General features: G+C 34.7%; 1 protein-coding gene across 3 annotated transcripts in view; it reads left to right on the top strand.

The window, feature by feature from the left end:
• FAP (fibroblast activation protein alpha) overlaps positions 1-25695 on the top strand; it is a 45146-nt gene that overhangs the window by 14093 nt on the left and 5358 nt on the right. For 2 of the 3 annotated variants that reach the window (XM_027810675.2, XM_005442850.4), the window contains 19 exons: positions 329-423; positions 571-645; positions 830-882; positions 1989-2061; positions 3655-3775; positions 4322-4476; positions 5576-5679; positions 6007-6142; positions 9613-9657; positions 11311-11415; positions 11506-11576; positions 12171-12224; positions 12559-12683; positions 13905-13952; positions 16824-16922; positions 17649-17718; positions 18917-19111; positions 21699-21753; positions 24904-25003. In XM_027810675.2, the coding sequence (XP_027666476.1) occupies positions 329-423; positions 571-645; positions 830-882; positions 1989-2061; positions 3655-3775; positions 4322-4476; positions 5576-5679; positions 6007-6142; positions 9613-9657; positions 11311-11415; positions 11506-11576; positions 12171-12224; positions 12559-12683; positions 13905-13952; positions 16824-16922; positions 17649-17718; positions 18917-19111; positions 21699-21753; positions 24904-25003 (1779 nt within the window). The remainder of the gene's footprint in view (positions 1-328; positions 424-570; positions 646-829; positions 883-1988; positions 2062-3654; positions 3776-4321; positions 4477-5575; positions 5680-6006; positions 6143-9612; positions 9658-11310; positions 11416-11505; positions 11577-12170; positions 12225-12558; positions 12684-13904; positions 13953-16823; positions 16923-17648; positions 17719-18916; positions 19112-21698; positions 21754-24903; positions 25004-25695) is intronic. The other variant, XM_027810674.2, reaches the window with a different exon arrangement.

Raw genomic sequence — 25695 nt, forward strand, 5'->3', positions numbered from 1 at the left:
TTGTTTAAAACATTGTGATACTGACCTTCTAACAGGTTTGTACCTGGTATTCTTGATCAGACATGACAGAATAAAATCTGGCATTTAATTATAAGATTAACTAGTTGATCTGTGTGCAGTGTGTAATCTTGAAAATGTACTCAAGAACCCTGAAGACAGTTTGTGGGTAATGCTGTGCCTTCACATCATTAGAAAAAAATATGTAGATGCCAAAAGATATTTGCTCAAAATCTACTCATTGACAGGGGTGTGAATACTTTGATAGAACAGATCTGTTCTATAGTATCTTCTTGTGCAAGGTAACAGCCCTTTTATCTTGTTTATAAAGATAACGAATATCTTCATCAGTCTGCAGAAGATGATATTATTCTTTACAATGTTGAAATGAACTACCCAACTACCATCATGACTAACAGCACAATGGTACGTACCATTTCAAGTAATAAAAAGGCAGCAAAATACAGTTGTGTTTCAAGTGCCAGTTTAAAAATGAGTGGATTAAAACCTTACTCATCAAATCGTTATTTAAAGGTTTTTTACTAGAATCTAATCTATTTCTTAATCTTTCAGAAACAAGTTAATGCTTCAAATTATGTGTTGTCATCAGACAAATATTTCATAGCTCTGGAAAGCAATTATTCAAAGGTAATTAATATATCATTTAATGAAATGTTTGGTTTTCTTGAGTATGTTGTTCATTGCGATTGCCATAGATAAATATTTCTTGGTACTTGAGAAAGGGGTAGGTTGTGAAAAGACAGCTGATTTTTTTTAATTAGATTGTCTTTTTTCAAGTGAATAATATTATTTTCTTGCTTAATTTTTGCAGCTGTGGAGATACTCTTATACAGCATCATACCACATTTATGATCTCATATATGGGTAAGGCCTGGTATTTCTTACAGAGAGATATGGCGAATACTCTTTAGTGATGTGCTTGCAAGCATTTCAACTGAAAAACTCCACAGTAGTGTGACTACCACTTGGCTTTGCTCTTGCCTGCCTGAATCTGTCAGGTTACTTGTTAGCTTGAAAAAGGTGGCCTCTAAGAATATCATACAGTCCTTTCATCTACTCTTCCAGGTATCTGGACTAATTAATATTTCATGCCCTCAAACTTTTACTGCCCAGGATTCTCATCGGGTTTTTTTCTTCTTTGCATAATTTTCTCCCACCCTATCTTGGCTGCTTCAGTCCACTTCAGTCTCACACATGATGTCTCCATGCCCTTCCGTTTACTAATTCATCCTTTTTATTGTTGATCTAATATTTAGCTTCCCTAAAACTCTCACATGTCTTTTAGCACTCCAGTGAACTTGTAACTATCCATCCTGGGTTCCTGAAAAGTTTACAGCTTCTCCCATGGCATTTGGTCTCCTTCCCAAGATCTTCCCCAAACCAATCCTCTTTCTACCCAAGTTTGAATGCGGCAATCTTCCTCCCCAGTCACCTTTTTATGCCATAAGCAGCTGCGTGACCAAATGCTTTTTAGTTCTGAGCACAGGGGCTGCACTGAGCTGCTCTACTCTTGGGAAATTGTTGGCTCAAGGTGACAGGCAAAGATTGCTGCAAGCTAATGTGAGTAGAGAGGTACTGCATGTGGGTCATGATCCTTAATAAATGTTGTAACTGCTGCTGTTATGCTTGCCTCAGTGTGCTGTATCCTGAGTTCACATTTCCCAATAACTTGCTGAGACTGCAGATAGAGCAAATAACTATAGATGCTTGTGCAGTATTTAGGAAGAGATACAGCTGCCTTCATAGGCTGTTGGATATGTTTTCATAGGGTTGAGTTGCAAGCCTTTACCAGCACTGATGGAAAACATCACATTACTGCATGTCTCACTGCCTGCCTTAATTTTGCATTGCTCAAGAAACAATAAGCTGTTAGAAAATCTAGCCATTCATGAATTTTATATGAATGTACAATATAATGATGCATTTGCACTGTGCACAAAAAGCCATCTCAACTTCTTTCCTTTTTTTAGTGGTTTTGTAACAGAAAATCAGCTTCCACATAAAATTCAGTATATATCCTGGTCACCCGTTGGACACAAATTGGTCAGTAAAGATAACCAAGCACTAGAATGATTTTGCTTTGTGTGGCTAGAAGACATTTATGTGCCTTTGGTTATTATTTTGTTAGGCTGTATTTTTGACAGGCCTGTGTGTATTAACCTTGGTTGTGAGCAAGAATGACAAAACAGTTCTAACTTGTTAAAATTTAACTTGTCTGTGTCTCAGTAGAAGAATCCATGTTCTCAGCTACATTATGTGTTGCAGTTCACTAACCAGTCTTTTTTCAAGAATTACCAACATCATTGTATATAGTAGTTTCAAGATCTGAAAACCAAAGTGTTTTCCTTTGGCACTGTATAACACATGAATTTACTATGGAGATTTAGAGATGCAGTATTTAAAATCTTTTCTAGAATTTTTACTCTAGGAAATGGCTGCCATATTCTTATTATAAAAAATGTTATTTTCATCTTTTTAATAGCTACTTCATAGCCATGTATGTATTTCTCAGTAATTATAATAGACATATTGCAAATAGTAACAAGTTCAGAAACTTCTTTTATTAACAGTTCCAAAGCATCAGCCCAATAATAGTGGTTTTTTAACTACTTATCCGGTATTGACAAAATATCTGTGCAAGAAAAAAAATTTAAACACCATACTCATTTCTGAAAACACTCAGGGAGTGGGCTAAACACGAATGGACAATTTATTAGATTTTTTCTGTGTTCTAAGAGAATATTAGTTCTCTTAATTAAGTTAAATATTGTTATTTCTTTATCAAGAATTCTGAACATAGAACAAAATGAATATAGTCTCCTGTCTTGCTAGTACTAATAGCCTGTGATGCTTTAATACAATAGTCCTTGTATTGTATCTGAGAGTTTTAGGAGTTGCTTTGGGTTTTTTTCAAAGCATAAAGTAGTTAAAATGTTACACTGATGTTGCTAACAAATGCTTATAGCTTCAAAAGGCCTGATTTTCTAAGAAAGCTATGTTTCTAGTGCTGGCTTCTTAACCATATGTCCATTCATTTGATTGACATTTAGAGATACCCAAGGCCTGCAAGTATTTCTTGCAAGAAGTCTCTTTTGGTAACTAATTTACTAGAAAGGAACAAACCAGCCCAGACAAAGTAAAACCTTTTTTTGTCCCATCTCACATCACCTAGGCCTTTTGACAGGTTTAGAAAAAGTCCAATTATTTTCTTTTTAGTTGTTACATACTTGTTTTTATCTTCTACTTTTGGTGGAACCAGAAGGAAAAGTCATGAAACATTTTGTCTGAGGGTCTCGTAAAAAATGCAGCAATTTGAATAAGTTTCAAAGACATTTTTTTTATGATTTTCCACACCTAAGCTAGCCACAGAATCCTCTGAAGTTTGTTAAAATCAAAGGAGTTGTTCAGGATTTGTTGTGACATAGTTGAACATAGAATTTGGTTTGTAATGTATAATTTATTTACTGAGGTACCTACTCTTGCAGAATTTGCAAGGACTTTTAGCAAAGCATTTATTTCCTATTTTGTATTTATTATGTCTTCTTGCTGCTATAATGTAGGAGCATTGACTGCAGATCTTACTGTAACCCTTGTAATTGGTGCCTATACTCGTAAGAAGTACTTTCTCGTCTTTAGGTATATGTGTATCAGAATAATATCTATTTGAAACAAAGTCCAAGAGAGGCACCAATTAAAATAACTAGTGATGGGAAACAGAATACAATATTTAATGGGATTCCTGATTGGGTCTATGAAGGTAAGTAAATTTTGAAGGGCAACAACTAACATGTTAATTGCTTTGTTTACCTGGTTCTCCCAATCCATTCTAAAATATCTGTGATGATACATTATTTATAGATCCCTAAGGAATACTTCATTTCCATATTTTATCTGTTATACAATGACTGCATTTTGTATTCATAGTGTGTAATCTAAATTCCGGGTCTTTGTTACTGAAACTATATCAGAATTTTGCAGATTGGGCGCAGTGGTTGGGAATTAAGCTTTAATGGAAGTTTTAATTTTGGTGAAAATCTGGCACATCAGTGATTGAAAAAGAATTAAAAAAATGCATGCACACAGGAGAAACGCAAGTGAGTTAAATGGGATCTGTGTGCCTGTTTTGAGAGTTTTTAAGGCCTTTCAGAATTGAGATGTATTCCAATGTGTTTGGTGTTGCTTATTTAATATAACTCTCTATACATGACTATGTTGCTAAGAATAGAATGCTAAAATAGATTAGAAGACATAATATTAGATTACAATGATACACTGTTATGAATGATTATTTTCTTTTTCTCAGAGGAAATGCTGGCAACCAAGTATGCACTGTGGTGGTCTCCAAGTGGAAAATATTTAGCATACGTACAATTTAATGATTCTGACATACCAGTTATTGAATATTCATATTTTGGTGAGGACCAGTATCCTAGAAAAATAATTATCCCATACCCAAAGGTATGTTTTGTCATTCTTTGGACTTACTTTCTGCTGATAAATGAGTTATGACAATGATAAAATTAACTCTGCTTAAAAATTATTGTATTACAGTGGTTAAATCCATTGTGGTCTAAATTAATGAAAGAAAACAAACTTAGGCCAAGTTCTGAAAAAGGTATAGGTATGTTCAAGATTGTAGATATTTAATAGTATCAGTGAAATAAATGAAATTACTCATGTGAGTAAAAAGCATAAAAAGCATGTGCAAAAGTGCATGCTTGCAAGATCAAGCCTTCCTTTTTTCAGTTCAGTTTACTTATTGTGTTATGTTAACTATGCAGTTGTTATTTTTCATTACAGTAAATGAATTATGAGACATTTTTTATTTGGCAAAATAAAGGCTATGACAGCTTCAGGTTATTTGCACACTTCATAGGGCTTTTTGTTCTCAAGGGGCTTTGGATTTTAACTTCTTTCAAGTGCCAGATCTAAGGCAAGAAGGTTTGGGTTTGCATTTCTTCAGCATGTATTAGAGAGCTCTCCTGACTCTTGTCATGTTCATATGATGGCAAGTGATCATGTTAATGTGCCTTAAGAAGTTACTTACCTGTCATCTGGGTTACAGTTCTAAAGTAAAGCCGGGTGGCTTAGACCACACATAGAGGAGAATTAAAAAAATAATAATGTATGCAATGAATAAGCAAGCAGGAAATCAGTTTAAGCTAAACCATTTTATTTCACTGCTGGGATGTCAAAGAACACGTGCAATCGTGTGCATATACTTCTGGAATTTTGTGCCAAAGTGTAGTGTGTGCTGCAAAGTTCCACATTGCAAATAGAACACTGCTTCCCACTCAAGTATGTTTTCTGTATAGAAAGGCACTACATTTGACTGTTTAAAAGGTGGTCGTCTTTATATACAAAGTGTTGCAAAGTTAAGTAACATACTCTTGCTGTAGTGTGTCTCTGAGGTGTTACAAGACCACATTTGCCCTATTATATTCAACTGAATACATATTTTGTAACCTATCTCCTTTCCTGCAAAAAGCATTGTAATTTTCCTTGATCTGAATTGTTCAGAGCCTGATTTGAATAACCTAAAACATTTTCTTTGAAGGCTGGGGCTAAAAATCCTACGATTAAGGTGTTTATTGTAGACACTACTAACGCTGAAGCATCTGGTCCCAAGGAGGTGCCAGTTCCTGCAGTCATAGCATCCAGGTAATGTGCCCTCAAATGTCTCCTCTTTTTTTAAAAAAAGGATCTGTCTGTTTTAAATGCTTGAACCTTGGAGTTGTTTTCTGTTTCTAATAGCGGAGTGATATATTCATCTCTTAAAGGGATCAGAAGCTAATTAGAAATGTTGTAACTTGATTCTGTCTGTCCGTATGATACATTGTTACAAAGGACAAAAAAAAATTCCTAAGACAGTAGAAACTTTGCAATTGTCTTCCACGCAGCAATATGGGGGACATAATCTGTAGCAATGCTTCTATATTCGTGTTCTTTAATAACCACCATTTTTCTTTTTTTCCTTTTATTTTTTAGTGATCATTATTTTACTTGGCTTACTTGGGTAACAGATAGTCGAATCTGTGTGCAATGGCTAAAGAGAATCCAGAATTTTTCAGTCTTAGCTATTTGTGACTTCAAAGGAGACTCAAATACTTGGGACTGTCCAGAGGTAATAAAGGTGGAAATACAAATTTAACATTGCTGAAATGAACATTTGCTAATATTTGCTAAATGAAAATTTGCTAATACTGGCCATGCACAGGTTGCTCTGACTTCCTTGCAGAAGTATATTTAATCTTGCCCTGAAAGTAATTTGGAAATAATAATTTATAATAAATAATTTGGAAGTAATTTCAGAAATAATTCTGTACCTGCCATAATTGTATTTTCCAATGTTTGATCACATTAATCTTTTAGCTACTAGTGATATAATATCTTCTTCAATATTCTAATTGCTGGGAGAGGGATGAAAAAAATTAACTGCATCAACAAGAAATAAAATCACCAAAATATTTTTAGTGACACCTAAATAACAATCAAAGCAAACAAAGCAACAAAAGTAAGAAGAATGCTATTGAGCAGCTTTCAGTAGTGTTTTTTAGTTCATTCTTGCTTCCTTATCTGCAAAAGTAGAACCGTATAGGATCTTTATATTTTTAAACAAAATATTATACTATATTGAAATTTCATACTAAATCTGACTAAATCATGTCCTTTACGATTAATGATAAATTAGTTAAAAGAACATACAGATTAAAAGCAAGGCAGGTTTTCAAGGGGGAGAAATTCTTCTGTCTTATGAAATCATGTAGTTGGAGAAAGCAAACAAGTTTTCAGAAAAACTATCCCTTTTTCAGATCTGAAAAGAGAACTTCAGGCTAGTTGCAACAGTAGCACTATGTTTTGTTTAGACATGTCATTCTATCATTAAGACAGTTTAGAGGGAAAATCATGCTCTGTTGAGCAGGATAGCTTAGATAGCTGAGGTATCTATACCTATATGTAGATACTTATAAATCTTATGTACAGAAGCCTTTTTGAAAAAAACATTTCTTTAAAAGACCCTGTAAAGCCTGAAGACTGAACACTGATAAATTCATATAGATCCTGAAGGAAAGGATTACCCTGAATTTCAGTAACTCTAGCACAGAAGTCTCATTTGTTGTCTTTTAATATTGATGCTGTTTGCATGTCTTGTTTTTAGAGTTTATGGTATAGAACACCTATAAAAACTAGCATTAGGCTAAGAAATTCAACTAGTGGGAAATAAAAGGCAACAATACTTATAAAAGTGTTTTGTATAATTCATAAATTATAAATTCAAAGTTTATTGACACAACCTTTCCAAGCTGAAAATGTTTATTACTCTATGATATGACAATTGTTGCAAATTTAAAAGGAAGTTAAGGTCATGTTCTTTAAAAAATACTATCATTTAGGTAATTTTCCACAGAGAAATATCTTAATTCATTAGGAAAGAATACATATTTACTGCAGCATTTGATGTGTTTCCTAAGTAATTGTTCCACTTTTAAAGTACATTAACATTTTTCTATCTCCCCTCTAAGTAGCCTACATTTTAATAACTAAATATTTTAATGTACTGAAAAAAATAATCAAGCATTCTAGAATTCTATCACAGTCCACCAAAGTACTTTAACACAAGCTTAACTTTTATTTATTTCAGTAGGTCTATTTATGTGTTTAAAATTAAGCATGTGCTTAATTGCTTTGCTGGAACTAGACCAGAACAATTAACATATTGCAGAACTGTGTTCATGATCCCTGTTTAATCGCATTTCTCCATAAAACCTTATTTATGGAGTCACTAGTGACGTTTCTATAATCCTATATTTATACAGTGATACAATGCTTTTATCACATTAAAGTTTGCACAAATGGCCAATTGAAGGAGTGTGAACAGATGGGAGTGCTGCATTAGCTCTATTTGCCGTTAGAAAGTATATCTTTGTACGTTTCCATTGGCAAAAATAGTTCTCTTGTTGATTTTATATTAAATTGAGACTCCAATGTACAATAAATGTGCTAGGCTTTATGTACTTGAAAATAATAACAAAATGTAATCTACAAGATGTTCCTAAAACATTGATTCATCAAAAATGTTCACGTGTTCAAGGCTTGCTCATGTGAATAGACCATAGAAACCAATATTTTGGTGAAACTATTCATGTGGTTAAAAGCTAGGCATGTGTTTATGAAACTGGGATTTCCTATAAAGATGCCAGTTCTCTAATTAAATTCTGTAAATAATTTAATACACAGAAAAATCCCATAGAAGTCAATGGGACTACTCATATGAGAGAAGTTAAAAATATACTTAATATACTACTTCATCAGGATCTGAGCCTTATTTTAAAGAAAGGAAGAGAAATTCAGGAAGCAGATACAAAACAATACATCCCAATTTTCTTTCTTAAAAAGAAGTAAAATCCATATTCTCAGTGGAGCCCTTGCAAAGTACTAAACAGTCTTCTAAGGGCCAAGTACCTGCAACTTGTGCTCAAAATAGTCACTTTGCAAGGAGTAAGGTGAAAGGGAGAAAGCATAGTTCTGAATGCTAATGAGATTACACTGAGGATAACAAATACAAACCATATTCTTTAGAAAGCAAATTTGTTGAATTTATTTCAGTCTTTGAAGAAATAATGTATTAAATGAACAGTATAAAGAAAGATTTGCAAGGTAAAAAAACCCCACATCGTTGAATGCGGAATTGTTAAATATTAAATCACTTGCTTCATCCACCAAGCAAGATATTACACCCTTCAATGAAAAACTCTTAGGAAAGTATTGAAAATGCAGTAGAAGCTCTAGAAGTAAAACATAAAATAAAAATGTAAAAGCATCTTTAGCTGCAGGAGGCACTGATCCATTTATGCTCAGTATAAGGTGTTTTTTTTTTCAAAATGAGCTTTAGTAATGTTACAAGGAGTTATGACCTGCTAAACTTATATCCATAGTCTCAGGATATGATAACCTGGGTGATTTTTGCTCTCAACATTATCTTTGCCAATCCTTAATTCTTCTTTCTAAATATATATTTGTGAGATCTTTTAAAAGTGTTGAAAATCAAGCCCTTTAATATCTCTGTCAAGCACCAAATATGGAGACCCTTCATTTTCCTGTACTTTCCTTAGTTAAAGTGTTTTTAAGATTTCCAAGGTTTACATATGAAAGATGTACCTTGTAGTCACATTATCTGCTGTTATAAATCAACACCACAGCTTTGAAATGAAAGGAAATATGTCAAATGAACTAGCTGAAAATCTGACACAGATTTTTAATATTATTATTCCTGAAAATTATTTTACCTGTTGTTTAACTGAAAAATTAATGAGATTAAGTAGTTGTTAATTCTTGCTTTCAGTGGAAATTTGCATAAGGTTAAAACAATTACTTTACGTGTTATTTAGCTCTGATGATAGCTGTTAAAAAGTAATATCTTAACTAACATATTGGTATTAATACAGTAATATTATTTACTCAGACAAACTTCAAGTCCCAAGTATTCTAAAATTCTCTTTTACAGGCAGCTACAGATTTTTTATTTGATGATACTGAACTTTTATAAACTCCATCTTGATCTTCTTAAAGAGTGTGTTTGATTTTGTTTTTCAGAATCAACAGCACATAGAAGAGAGTCAAACAGGATGGGCAGGCGGAGTAGGTTTTCATAATGTATTCAATTTTGATTTAATTAAAAGCTAAGCTTTCTGCATCTTCACAGGAGTGTTTTGAAACATGAAGCACCATTCTGAGTCATGTACCTCTACTGCTTAAACCTACTCCACTTTAGGTCTGAGACTTTTAATGCTGTGCTAGGCATAGTATCTGGCTACCTGCTTTCTGAGTTTAAAAACCCTTTCACTGTCTCGTTTTGCAAATCTTTAGACCAACTGATTAGACACTATACTGAAGGAATGGATGTCATGAAAAGAGGTAGGTTCATACTGCAGTGTAATTCTTAAAAGCATCCTGGAGGCAAAGAACAGATGTAGAATTCCTCTGATGTCACTAGGGCAAGAGATAATATCAGCCATACCATAGCATTTTAAGAATAAAACCTGTTCATTCAGAATAGTTTTAGTGCCAAGTGCTGCACATCTTCAGCTAGGGAGGAACCTTCAAAGATACCCCACTTACAGTGGTGGTTGATACTTCTCCACAGTTACCCCTAAGCAAAAGAAATTTTCTCTACCCAGTAACCTTTATCTCGAAAGAGACATAACACCTATATTTGGGAACTCACATTAAAAACAAACCTGCAAGAAAACTTTAAGAGCATGAGATCAGTATTTACAATCATATATTCTAACAGTGAATATGTATTATTGCTTATGTCTGCTCCTCAGGCAGGTGAAGTGACCAGAATTCAATGTGGGGATTCACATTGTGAAGGCTCACACTGTGCCTGAATATCCTTATTTGAAGATTACACATTTACAAGGATTAGTTATTTTACTTGGTCCCTTTCTTTTTTTGCCACTTCTCTTGAGGTTGTGATAATGGATTTTTATTAGAGCTAAAGAAATTGCACACATGCATAAATCCCTGCATTAGCCCTTATGGGATTTCAAGCATTAGCAATATTAGAAGCAGGCTCTGGAACAATTCAGCTTGTGGTCACAGGTTTAGTTGAGCTTGCGTTAGTATTATTCAAGAGTCACGTTCACTCAGGAATGCTTGGTGCTATGTTTGAAGTTCTTGGAGGTCATTCTGTAGTCAAGTTTTGAAAATAAAACTCACAGTAGCAGTAGCTCATCCTTGACTGACAATTTTAGTAAAGAGGTGATGGTTTGAAAGGAAGCAAAAGTTGAGTGGTGTTATCTGGGGTAATCTGCTCTTTAACGTTAGTGGGATAGTATGGGAACTTCAGATATCCATTTACTGAGTGCTGTATTTTCTCAGTGAATCAGCCAAACTCTATGGTCCACAGGATTTTCAGCCTGGCACCATTTGTGCACATTAGGTTTATTCATCAACTTTTTTTTAAAATCATCTCTACCTATTCTTAAATAACTAAAGAAAGGTCATTCAGAATATACAGAAAAAATATTCCACTTATAAGTAGACCTTGCATTTGTGGGGTACTTGAGCTATCTATATCATCAGCTTAAGAAATCTGACATGTCAGGGTAGAAACTGTAATGTGTACTGACTGGGAGGTTGAATATCACAGGTAAACGTGCAAACTACTTTCTCCCATCTGAACCGATGAAGTAATCTTGTTTCTTTCAGTATGTGTATTATAATCTGCTAAATAGCTTGGACAGTCTTACTTACTTCTTGTCTACCATTTTTCTTCCATTGTTTCAGTTCTTTGTTTCTACACCATATTTTACATCAGACAGCAGTTCATACTACAAAATTTTTAGTGACAAAAATGGTTATAAGCATATTCATTACATCAATGGCTCTGTGGTAAGTCAAGCAAAGTGTTCTACATTGATCTACTGTAAGTTCTTGAAATAATTCTACAATATTCAGCAACATCTATGTCTTGCTTCACAGGAGAATGCAATTCAAATTACAAGGGGAAAATGGGAGGCAATATACATCTTCAGAGTAACAAATGATGCACTGTAAGTATCATGAAGAAGAGAACATGTTGTAAGTGTTGTCAGTAAAAGCGACAATTATTTGAACATCATTTGTTAACTCAAGTTATAACTAGGTATAATTTGTTTTTAATCTGAGTGCATACACAACAAATTTGTATGCGAACGCACTGCACAGGTTTCCAAACTTGGCTTACTTATGGGAGATGCTTTGCAAATTGCCCTCATTTTTCTGTTTTTTTCGATCACCCATCTTAGAGACACTTACTTAGAGATACTTAAATTTAATCATGTGGTTGATGCTCATACAAATTGCAGTTACTTCTCTTTTTATGGTCTCTCTCTCAGTTTACTGTATAGATAGATACACTTTACATAATTGGAGTGATTAGATCATGAGAATTAAGATAGAACTCCTAGTTATATGGTTTACTGGTCATCTAATAATTTGTGCAAAGATTTAGTAAGATGAAAGGTATATAAGTTTAACTTACTCTTCCATCACATGCAGAAATCTCAAAAATTCTAAATTAACTTCCAAGACAGCTTTTCATCTTGATGCTGGTTCATAGTTCATCACTTTATGGATTATTTATTAACATATACATGAATTTGCAGTTTCTATTCAAGCAATGAATTCGAAGGATATCCAGGAAGAAGGAATATTTACAAGTAAGTGTTATCAACATTATCCTAATGATACTAGGTTGATAGAAGATAGTTCTGGATTTGTCAATAAAATAATTTAGTTTGAGGATGATTAAAGTGTAATTTAACAAGCTATTTTAACTAAATCTTGACCTCAGATCATATCTGAGAATTAAGGAGAAACAGCATCTAAAGTTTAAATATACTCTGGGGGGAAAAAAATTATAAAAAGGGAAAACATTTGTTTTTAAATTTACCTGCTTTGAAAGTACAGTGCCTGAGCTTTAGAATGTGAGACAGACACATGTGAAGTTAGTTGTAGCAAAGTAAATATTGCTTTATGTTATTTTTCTCCTAGAATCAGTATTGGAAGTAAACCTATCAGAAAACAATGCATTACTTGCAATTTAAGGAAAGAGAGATGCCAGTACTATACAGCAAGGTTCAGCGAACGTTCTAAGTATTATGCCTTGATCTGTTATGGTATGTATAGCATGGGGGCAAACATATGATCAGTCGTTCTTTCAAATATATCAGAGGTATAGATAATGCTGATTATCCCAAATGATAGCTAGATGAATTATAGGAATTTCACAATAACCAGGAGAGATTTCCAGAAATAAACTGTTCCATGTCCAAAAACCTTGGGAAGATGTTTCAGAAAGTACAAATATTTTCACTCTACATTTTTTTTTTTACTTTTTCAACAAAAATCTTAGGATTTTTAGAATTAAAAACAGGTTTGTGGAAGTCCTTCATGGCACAAAACAGATTATAATCTGGCTCGTCAAAGTCATGCTTTTTCTTGCAGCAGCAAGAGAAGGATTTGGAAACACACACTGATTTCCAATTCATGTGATCAAAGTTAGCTGTAAGAAACTACAATGTGTCTCCCAATTTAAATTATTAAAACCTGTGTCAGCCGCAAAATGTTGGATATTTAGTAACTGAGAACATTTTTAATAACTGAACTAAGAAAAATTCAATTCATCAAGCTGTGTGATCATTGAAACCATTTGTAACACAGAAGTATTAAATGACATCTTAGCTTTTTTGAAATGTTAGGTGATTTCAGTGACCTGAGGTTTCATCCATTGCTGTAATCAAAGAACAGTGAAGTCATGATCTAAAAAAGAGGAAAGAAAAATATCCAAGGTTTTCCTTTTATGTTTCATATAAAGTTTACTGTTCTTCTGATTCTGCACTGCCGTATCAGATAAAGAGTTCCTTAGAACTTCCATTGAGCAGAGAAGCAAATGTAGCAAATAATAACACCTTTCAATCATTCTTGCACAAAATAGTCAGTAAGGTCGTCACCATATGAAAGCAACTCACCTTCACAAATATGATGTGACATGTTCTCAGAAGAATGTTTCACATTGTTAATTCTGCATTCACCTTATGTAATCACATCTAAGGTATTAACTAGATGTCACTTCATCTCTAGGGAGGAAGAGTTTGTCAGTAAAGTTACTTCTATTATGTTTGCTAAGCAATGCCTGTATGTAAACAAGTCTATGTACACATAGTACCTTATGTATTAAGTGCAGGAGGGACTAGTGGGTTATACAGCAAAGATTCAGATTTGCATATCAACTTCGAGCTCTTTAACACCTGTCAGTTACCAATGTTAATGTAATACACACTCTATCACCAAATTCTAGCTTCAGACTATAACCTGCCTTCTCATCATTCTTATGACAGGTCCCGGGATTCCCATTTCTACTCTCTTTGAGAACCATGGTGACAGAGGTACTGAAAATACCCTGCCTGTTTCTGAGCAATTGTTTTTCTCATTTATCTTCACTATGCACATCCTCTAATACAATATTCAGGAGTGTGATCAAGAACCCGTTCATCTTGTTTGTTATTAAAATACCTTGTGTCTTTCTAGATTTGTTAAATAGTAAAATCTAAATATCAATGAAGACACTGATGTCTTTAATTTCGTTCCTGAGTATAGCACTTTTATAGAAAAACATGCAGATGGTTTTCCTGTTTACACACTAAGATGCAATGAACATTGGCAACTCTTTGTCTACCAAATATTGAGTCAAACTTTGTAGAAAACAGTACTGTGATTTCCAAACTATTTCTTTTCACATTTGGATGAACACAGGACTTTTTTTGCATGAAGCAACCCTACCCTATACAAAAGGCAACAATGTACTATTTAGAGTTTTCAGTTTGAGCTATTGTACTGTACTAATTAGAATTTGGATCAGGGACTTACTCTTCAGCCATCAGTAGAAATGTCAGGGAAGAGCAGAAGATCTTTCAGATGATCAGTTCAAATAACTGCTTCAGACAAGGTGTAATTATTGACACAAAATGGGAACTCCAGCATGAAACATAAAGAGCCCTCGTTTTTAAGTAGCCTGTTAGTGAGGACTGTTTGCAACCAGGCCAAGCAGGAATTTGCTAACCATGAAAATATTAATTGCTCTCTTTCTCTCAGAGAGTTTCTCAGAGAGGTTTCTCTCTCTGTCCCTTGTTTTTCCCTAAAAGTTCTCCAACTCAAAGACCTTGGTCCTGAAATGTTATGAAAACTAGCATGGTCCTGTAAAAAAATTCAGTGATTTGGCATTCTTCTTTCCTTTCCCAATAATCAGTGGAAATGTACTGGTAGCTCTAATGCTAGGGTCTTTACAGTTCAGCTCATATTGATAACCCACTATTAACTGAGTGTTGTCTGACCAGAAGACACATAAAACCATGAGGAAGACAAATGCTGCAGTGTTGTTAAGCTAAATTATTCAGTATTGGTTCACGTGGAAGTCAATGAATTGCAGCATAAAATTATTTTTTCTTCTGTAGGAGTTTTTACATCTTGGTTTTTAACCACTTTAAAATGCTTCCAGATAGGGAAGATTGGTCAACATGTCTGTTGCAATGGTGCTATAAAACCAGTGTGTTCTTCCAGTATTTCTTTTTCAGAAGGTTTAAAGGTTTAAATACAGCTAATGTATGGATGTTTTCATATTTAATCCATTGTCATAGCTCTCTGTTTTCCATGATTCTATTATGATCTTGTGTATCTAGGGCCCCTACTCTTTCCTTGTCAAATACAAACTGCATGAAATGTAGCTGTAAAGAACATGTTCCTTAACCCCTCTGCAGAAGAGAACAATTTCATTTAATGGATCTTCACCACGGTTTCATGATGCCTTACTCTTCTGTGCTATTATTCTTCAGGAATAAAACAAATTCAGACTTGTCTTTGACTTTTTCATGACCTTTTTTGGTTTCATTTTCCTTCAGTCCTTTGCTTTCATAATCTCTTCTGCAGTGCAAAACTATTTTTAGTAGATCCATTTTCACTGCAGTTGGCCGCATTTTGAAAATACATCACCCATGAATTTTAGTAGGAGGCATGCAGTTAAACTAACATACACCAGTTTGGAAGCTTCTTCCAGCATGCCTACAATTCATTTGTGATAATGGGCAAGTTTCAGGAGTTTTGAGGGGAAGGATGGAAATGTTTCAGCTGCATTTGGGTGGGTATCTAAAGCTAGGATGATCTTTCAGCCATAAAAACCCACTTGAATCTGCAAAACTTGTCGATTACTTTGAGAGAACAAATTCCAGAGTTATAATTCTGGCATGTCCTGAGCACTGTCTAGCTCAAGACAGGATGAGAGAAGGACTTATTGTATTTTTTTTTAACATTTTCAGAAACAGGAAGTGGTTGCCATTAAAGAAAGAGAGAAAAAAAAAAAAAAGTAAGCTAACAAAAATCTCCTACGATTTTAAAAGGTTCTTTCCTTTTGAAACAAGATAAAAGTCACAGATGTTGATTCTGTACAATATTCTTCATCCATCACTACTCATGGGAAGACACATAAATAAGCAAGTAATACCCAGTGGATTCATAATACATGTAGTTCTGCAATCTATGCTAGAAATTAACTCAATTTTAAATATTAATTTTTAAATTATAGAACTGCAAATGGGGTTTAAAGCTAATTTAAAAAATTAATACTTTTTAGATTTAAAAAAATAACAACTAAAGAGGTTTATAAAGTATACGGTAATATATTTCCAAGGACAGTTATATGGTAAGTCTAGTGCCTTTGTGTAGGATTATACCATACAGTGGTTAAGCAAGGGTTTGCCACAACTCCTTAAGAAGTGGAATTTCCTGCATTATCCCAGAAATATTTCCAAACATCTGTTCACTTAACCACACTGCCCAAGGGTCTCAGACGTTAAACTGATGTTACTGTGGTAAGCAGGAGAGGAGATATAGGACTGTGTTTTTCATGATGGGATGAATTTTGCATTTCCAGCACCTGCTGTATTACGAAACTGGGATGAGGGCTCTGCAGGAGAAAGTAATTTCTTCATAACATCCAGGACTCTAACATTTAGAGGCCACAAAGGAAATTATTTGCATTCAAAAATGTAAAAATCTTAATATTTGTGCACTATAATGCCAGTGCCTTGCTTTTATTTAGCTATATGATCAAACCCAATTAGAAGTGTCTGTGTTGATGTCATTACTCTGCTTGTAAAATTCACAGGTTTCCTTTCTGTTCTAATACCACAAAATAAAGGAATCTCAGTTAATGAAGAGGAATTAATAATAAATTAGTTAATAATTGAAGCATTTCTTTTACTTAGAGCTCAGAGTATTGGAAGACAATTGGGAATTGCAGTCTGCTTTGCAGGAGATCAAACTGCCAAAAGAAGAAATTAAAAAACTTGAAGTGGATGGTATAAGTAAGAATTGCACATCTTTATTATACTCTTCATTTCTACCATTTTAATATTTTGCCTTTCATTTTGTTACAGTACATATTGTCTTTCTGTAGAACTAACTTGTTAGCCTGTCAGATTGGGAAGAAAAGGCTTGGCTCTGCCCTGTTTGACAACCAATTTGTGCCTCAGGGTGACTCTCAGTAAAGTAGTAGTTAAAATACATCTCTGCTTCGCTATGCAATTTTTTAAAAAAACCTTTTATACTATTGGTAAAGTGTTTAAATATTGTGTAAAAACATTATAGTATGGTGGTAATAAAATGTGAAATGTAAACCACTGTTCATGTGTTACACATTATATTGACTTGCATACACTTGTTTTCCCTAGTGACTTCAAAAACAATATTCCATGGTAATGAATCAGTCTAAAGTTTCCAAAATTCATTTCTCATAATCTTAACAACAGGTATATTCCTGCTTGTGTTTTTCTAGGCACCTGGAAAACTGAAAACCTAGAGTTAGTGAAATAATAATTTTATGCATAGCTAGATTAAGAGTGGGAACTTTATTTCTTCAAAGCTTTCTTCAGCTCAATATAAACAGTTACTTGCATCAGTTCTGATTCACGGTTCATACATTGTGTAGTTTGCGTTAATTCATTTCCATATACTCTTACATCAAACTTTGTATTATGCTTGGAGAAATAATTTTAACTATAAACAATATAATTTTAATATGTCTTTTCTAGCTTTGTGGTACAAAATGCTTCTACCCCCCCAGTTTGATAGAACCAAGAAGTATCCTCTGCTTATTCAGGTGTATGTAACACTTCCTTTCTTTGAACATTGTTGTTTTGTCAGAAAACATAGTTTAACAAAACCTAGGACATTTGCAATATTTTAAGAAGGAAAAGCAAAACTACTTAGTTCTGTTTATTTTGTTGTGGTGGACATTTTAATATTTTTCTGGAATAGGAGTTCAACCTAATGGAAATCAATGAGGTTTTTAATGTTAATTTTAGCATGGCAAGAACTAGTTCCTCAGAGAAAGAAAAAGAGTAAAAGCATGTGAGCTATTTCTTGGAGTTTTTAGCTCTGATGCAGCTTCTGTTTATCATGAGGCAGTCTGAAATTACTGATTCCAGCTTTGTTAATAAGAAAAAAACCCAAACACCCCTAAACCATGTGGACTGGCTTCTTTGATCAAATGTTACTTCTAAAGAGCATTTGACATGAATTTAACTTATTGCAGGCAGGAAAAGAGCATAAATTGCAGTGGTGCAAAAAAAATGAGAGGCAGAAAGGAGAGCTGAGTGGGTCTAATAAACCTTACATCATTTTTTATTAACCAGTGATTATCCAAAGGTCCAAGAATGCTAAGTACGTTTGAATGAAGTTTAGAATAGAAGATTAAGTCAGTTGTGTCCTTCAGGCCAAATGTGTAATTTGCATTAGGCCATTTTCATGAGGAGTGTCTCTCTGTATTGCTCAGCTATGTGGGGTGTGTTCTGCCCACAGTTCCAACACCAATTGATATTCCCTACTGAAACAAAGAAGGTCTGGGGATGGCCAGAAAGTGTAAGGAGCTGTACTTTTTTCTTCTGTTTTCTTTGGCATTGCTGACTGCATGTGGAGATCAAATGCAGAAAAGCACCAAAATGGGCTGTTACACCTAAAGAATTTGGAGAGAGGAAGAATTGAGTCTTTGAGTCATGATTCTTCCAAGGATTCCCCTTAGGACAGGCATCTGATGCTGCACCCCTTAATCTGAGCTGAAACTAGTGATTTGCCTTAGGCATAAGACCTAAAGGATTGAAACGTGTTTTAGATAGCAAAATCTCATAAATATATGAAAATGGTAGTTGAACTGTTTGTCTACTGAGCTTTCTGAACCACAGCCATATAGCAAAATACTTGTGGAGAAAATATTAGAATACCTATAGCTATAGTCCAGTATCCAGTAATCATTTTTAAATTTCTAAATATGAGTTGAAAATGTGTGAAATTTCATCCTCAGGTACGGAGGACCTTGCAGTCAGAATGTAAAGGAAACATTTAGCATTAGCTGGATAACCTATCTTGCAAGCAAAGAGGAAATTATTGTTGCTCTAGTGGATGGCAGAGGCACAGCTTATCAAGGTGACAAGATTTTGCATGCAGTATATCGAAGACTAGGAGTCTATGAAGTTGAGGACCAAATCTCAGCAGTGAAGTAAGTGGAGTATCTCCCTGTATAACTGTTTTATTTACATAATTACAAGAAGTAATGTGAAAAAAATATTAAATGTACTTCTCAACCTTTCTCCTGGAGAGCTGAGGTCTCCAGGAAATAAGACGAGAAGACTTGTAGAGTTAAATTATTACTGAGGTGTTTGATGTCAGCAAGGTTTTGTGTGGCGTATTAAGTCCATATACTACTAAGTACACATTTGGACCTCACTACTTCCATTTTATGAGATCATCATCAGAGGCTTCAGACCTAGGTCTAAGGAAATACAAGTGTCAGTGGTGAGAAATAAGCCCATGTATTCTCTATTATTGTGAAGTTTTCCCTGTAGGGGAAACCCACCTCAGTGATCATAGCAATTAGCCAAAGATCCATAGTGATTATAGTGATTAGCTAAAGGTCAAATGTTAAGTTTGTGGCAAAACTGAATCCTGACACAAGCCTTCTAGAGTTCAGTTAGTCATAAATTTGCCTTCCATGCTTTTTTAGGATAGTTATGTACAACAGAAAGTGTCTGAGGTCCTCCCATAACTGTTCCCCAACAGTTGCTCCTTTGCATCAAAACAGTGTTCCAAGGGAAAATAATTCCCTAAGCAGAAGCTTTGGAAAGGAGTGAAAACAGATTTTGTAAAGAAAGGCTGCCTATTAAGCTTACAGATGCAGCAGCATTGCTAAAGTGAGCATTTAAAGAAGTGTTAGTTTGAACCCCGCCGAGATGAGTGCAAGGCAGGAATAGGGAATTTAGTCTAGCCTCTTGAATTTGGCCCATCAGAGCATGGATAGATTTCCAGGTGCAACCGTAAATTCCCTCTTTCCCCCAGTAACAGACCTGACTCTGAGCAGCTTAGCTAGAAATTGGATGTAGCAATCCAGGTTTCCACATCTTTCTCTACTTATTTGACAACACTGCCTGTATTTACAAGTGTGTGTGTGAGGAGGGTATCTGTTCCGTCCTCTTTCTGCTTTGTGATATTTCATTTCCTTCACAATGATATAAACACACCGTTATCCTTTTCATGATAAATGAAACAGAATAGCCATGTATCATCAGATTTTTCTATTAATCTATTATCTGGGTTTTTTCTTGAAACTTTTAGCAGCAACAGCGTACTTTATCTCAAGAGAAAGAATGTTCTTTTATTACTCTGAATTGTCACTCAGACATAAAATGTCAGAGACAGAGGGAACTTAAACTGATTCTGCAGTTGCAAAATGTGCTGAGACAGAATGTGAAGAAATGACCTCAGACTTCACACTTTCCAGTTTTCTGTCAGCACCTAGACTAAGTTTTTATTCAGTTAAACGTATTGCATTCCATCTTCCTGACCTAACACATGATTTAAGTTGTATGATTTTTAGAGAGTATCCTATACTCCAGTGGGAAGTCCTTGGAGGGGCTTTTATGGGGTTTTAGGGATTAAGACAGCAATATAACAAAGCTGAATAATTTTTTAACTTTTCTAATTTGTTCCACCCTGATAGTATCCCTCATTTTGGGTGTTGTCAGTTGCTTGTGTTTGTCCTAGTGAAATAAGGCTAATATGTGTCCTGGGATATATCTGAACCTATTTTGTTTATCACTCTCAAACCTTTGTAGTCTTTTGCTTCATCCTCTGCTTTTTGCTATTGCTAATACAGCTCTGGAAATAGTCTTCAGACTGATGCAGGAGTTTTTGTATGAGACCTAATATTTATGCTTCTCTTTGACCTGCTTGACTACTGAGTGCATAAGCAAGGTGCACCTTTCATCCATTGCAATCTTATTACTTACTTGGAACATTAGAAGATGTTTTCCTCATTATTATTTTTTATTATAGTAGCAGTATATGCTCTTCACTTTTCAGGCACATAAAAAAAGAAAGCTTATTGCTCCAGGGAATCCCTAATCTCAGAGGTTGATACTGTGCCTCTTGAGAGATGAGAGTATCAACTCATAAAATTATTATGTTGAGTATCTTGGAGGATAAGGTCTGAATGTTAATGGTAATCCAGCACCTTTGGCATTAAAACAATGGAAACTATACTAGCCTGTGGGAAGGCAGAACTATGGGAAATGAAATGTGGTTATTAGTAGAAGTATACTTTTTGAACCTTTTTTTCTGCATATATGTGAGTATATGTCTGCACATATGCATGAACACACACACAGATAGATAGATAGATAGATAGATAGATAGATGCACGCACATGTCAAACATGGTATAATGTATGTTTAACCTAGTCTGGACTAAATATCCAGGTGGATTCTAAGTATAATAAAAAAACCCCAACTTTTTGCCAGGAAGCCAGTTGGCCAGAGTCCTTATCCACTAGAAAAAAAATTATTATGAAAAAAGAATCAATTTCAGCATCTTTTACTTTTTCAAGAAAAATTCTTTCTTTTTGTCTGCAGTATCTATTAATTTAATAACCGATGCTTTGTAGAAATCAGACATGCTATGCTCATTTTCAGTTTGCTTAAATTGGTGCAATGTGTGGAAGAAACATGAAAAAACAAATTTGTGCTAATTTGTTATAATATTACCAATCTTTTGTAACAATGCATTTATTCCTGTGATTTTCTGTTCCACAGGAAATTTATAGAAATGGGTTTTATTGATGAGAAACGAATAGCAATATGGGGCTGGGTAAGTGGTTGGATTTTTGTATCTATCTTTAATCCTGCAGTATAATATTTTAATTCATCCTTGTTCTGTCCTAAATCTGTATGAAGTTTCTTCTGCCAGTGTTTGATGGTAATTCCAAAGGGGATAGTTCCTGTTGGTGCCTATATACATGTAATTGCAACAGTGCAAGCACCTGGAAAGGGATCTTTGACAGCTCAAGACAGAATTTGGGAAGTTTATGTCTAATACATTGTTTGGACTTCAAGTTAAATAAACTAAATTGGTTTAATTGGCTTTACTTTTAACTTAGGGACTTATTGGCATGGTGTCAATCTTCAAGTATTGTCCTTTCTCATCTGAGATTAAAATAATGAGAAAAGTCCTATGAAACTCATTGGAAAATGTGACCCTTGCATCGTTCTGAATCACTGCATACTTGGCTGGCTTAGAAATGGTCAGTAGGGATTAATCTGGGTCTAAGGGCTGTACATTGACTGCTTCACCGAGTAGAAAAATAGGACACTATAGGGGTCATTCCAATAATTAGCCAGTCTATTTTTCATTTTTTATTTTTTCATGTATTTTGCTTTGTAACACTCCCAGAACCTTTTATAGCCAGATGTATTGCAAGTCTTTATTATTAAATGGCCAGATTTCACTTTCTTACACACTGAGAAATAGAGTAGCATACCCAAAGTACAAATTTTAGGATAGTACTGTATTCTAAGAGGAGAAAAATAAATTATTGGCATAGTTAAGGTTATTTTTCCTGTGCTGTCAGCTTCAAAGTAGGACCATTCATGGAAATGAGATGCAGTCCTGCTAGTGGTGTTATGGGAGAGCTGAAGCAGACTTCAGTGGCAGCACAAATGCTGCATGGCCCCTTTATAGAGATTTTTAAGATGTTTACGCCACCTGACTCAATTGCTTATGTTCGTCATGAATGGCTACATCAAGAATGCATAGACAGAACTGGAGCCCTGTGTCCTACCCAGCTTCAGCATAACAGAATTACACTATGCGGGAGAATGAGCTAATAAAAAAAACCTGAGGGTCTCATCGATTAGTGACAGTACTGTAAGGAATGCTGAAGGGCACTGGAGACCAGACCTGCATTAGCTACCCTTACTCCTCTGAGTAAATCAGTATCAGCTATCCAAGAGGAGCAGCCAGCACTAACTAAAAAAGCATACAGAATAAACCAGCACGTTAGCCGCTCATTAACATTTTCTCATGTTTTTCTCTTTATACATGTTCATTTTTCTCTGATTATCATTCAGAAAGACTTTATATTTCGTTCTCTTTAACTGCCTGTCTTTGCCAGGAAAAGTCTTCTGATCTTTCACTGTTTGTTTTGTTATTGTTTTGCTGGGTTTTGTTTGTTTGTTAGTTTTCATTGGCCACTGTAAGAGGCTTGACCAGAAACAGTTCAACTGTAACTATAGAAGTTGCCTGATCTTAGATAGAACATGAGCAGGGTTGCTAAAATCTTTCTATGAAGCTTCTACCAACTAATATTTAATGTAATTTGGTCAGACACTGCTATAACACCAGGATAAAATGGGGTACCGCACAGTGAAATTAAGTGATATGGACACTTAGAAGTGAGTAATTCTAAAGTGACATTAAGTAAGTTAAGGCCAAATTAAATTATTTCACCACAGTGTTTCCAGAACCAATTGAGATTTCACATATCTAAAGTTTTGTATCCCAATAGCAGATATAATATTCAAATAGCAGCAAAATTGCCAAACCTGTCAGTCTTTTTTCCCATTTTTTTCTCTTTATTATACCATTTCCTGGTCCATAACCTTTGAAAGCAGTTGAAAAGCATTTCCTTATTTATAGCCTGCATTTTGGCAGGTATGCATGAACTATGCAGCGCTTCATACTCTCAGACTCACTAAACTCTTCTTGATGGCAAAAGCTCTTAAATAACCAGTAAAGCAATTCAGGTTTTTAATACTCTCTCTGCCTGTTACAGTGCATAGGTTTATCTGCCTGATCTTAATCCTTTAGTTTTTAGCCTTGTTTGTGGTCTGATTTTTTAAAAGATCAAATGAGCTGTAAAAATTGTGTATGAATTATTGTTTCATTCGGCATATCCCTCATTGTCATTTAAAGCTGGAATGTCTAAGGGGGTGGGACTAACTTACTTTTATATAAAAAAATATTTAATATTTTTGCTTATCTCCCTTAGTTTTTCATGTGCTACTAATGAGGTTGATAATCCTTAGAATTCTTCATGACAGACACCATATTTTTATACCTCCCTCCATTCCAAAGTAAACAGTAACCCGTTATTTCCCAAAGACCTTATACAAGTATTATTTCCACATCCTATGGACATCCAAACAAAATGCTTTTTATTTACAGTATTTTCCTGTCTCAGCAACTAGCCCTGCACAGTTGCACAGATCTATTCTGATATCTGGGTTTACTTACTGCTTCACCTAACTTCCAGCTATGAATTTATTCTTCCTTGCTGGGTCCCAGTTTGAGGAATCAAGCCAGAAAATAACAGGAGCCGTGGCAGGCAGTAGGGAGGAATTGCTCCAACCTAAAGTTCTCACAATTTAAAGATTATAGGGTTGATTCAATATGCCAGTCATTAGCAAAAGCTAAATTGTTTGCTAAGGGAGGGAAAATCCTATAACTCTATTTGGAAGTGCACACTGAAAGGATGAAAGGCAATGGACACAAGAGAAGTTTTTAAGTTTTAGGGAAAAAAATTGACAACAGTGATCAGTGTTGAAACAGATTGAGTAGAGGCTGTGTAATGTGGATGTGACTCTGATTGACCTCATTATAATCTGAAGTTAGCCCTGATTTGAGATAATCTGCACTAGATTACCTTGAAGGACCCTACCAACTTAATTTTTTCTATGATTCTAACTGGTAAAAGAGCAGTATCCTGTGATAAGTGTTGGAGAAGTAACAAAAAAAAAGTGATACAATAAAATCATCCAATCTGTCTCACAACAAATCATATTGGATCCATTCAAAATGAATAATTTAAAAAAAAAAAAGAAAAAGAAAAAGCTTTTGTTGCTTTGTCCTCCATGCATTCAAAGAAAAATATTTACTTTGGAATTAATTTATGTGAGTTTGATTCAGAAAACAAAGTGATAATTCACTAATAATTTTAAACTGTCTGTGATTTTTCCCTAGTCCTATGGCGGGTATGTAACTTCTTTGGCACTTGGATCTGGCAGTGGAGTATTTAAATGTGGAATGGCTGTGGCTCCTGTTTCCAGCTGGGAATATTATGGTATGGAAACTTGTCATAAATACTGACTTGGAAAGCAAGATGTAGCATTTAATGACTTTCTAAATGAAATCATTGCAGGAGACTGGCAATATGAAACTTAAAGACATTGCAGTTACCTAGACTGCAAGGTAAACTCTTAAGACCTTAAGTTTAATGTTTTCCTTGCTGAAAATCACTGACTGCAACTGGCAGTTGGAACAGACTTTGTCCTGCAGAAGAAGGTATGCCCAGATAATTTCATATGCACATCTGTAACAGCAAGTGTATAAAGTCCCCTTGATAAACTGCTATCACTCAGGAGTGATCTCCTAAAAATCCTGTTAAAATGCTATCACTGAATTCAGAAACAGCTAAAATTATTTTTCTGCCAGTAATGGAATCACAGTGCGCTTCAACTTCAGATACTGCAGATGATCTCTGTCATGAACCAGTATCTCTGATGACTGCAAAGTTATCTCCCAACAGCAGTGGAAAAGAGAGGGACTCGGTTGTGGCTAATACAATTTTTATTTTAACGAAATATTTTTCCCTTTAGATGTTTCTCAGCCACACCTCCTGTGTTATTCTGTTATAAGACATATTTTTATTTATGTTTATTGACTTAAGTTCCAAACTGTTCAGAGGAAACAACTCCAGGAGTCTACTCCCAGGGCCTTACTGTGTGAATAAGGGAGGCACACACTCATACTTGC

Source organism: Falco cherrug, chromosome 8 (genome assembly GCF_023634085.1).
Source record: "Falco cherrug isolate bFalChe1 chromosome 8, bFalChe1.pri, whole genome shotgun sequence".
Taxonomy (NCBI): Eukaryota; Metazoa; Chordata; class Aves; order Falconiformes; family Falconidae; genus Falco; species Falco cherrug.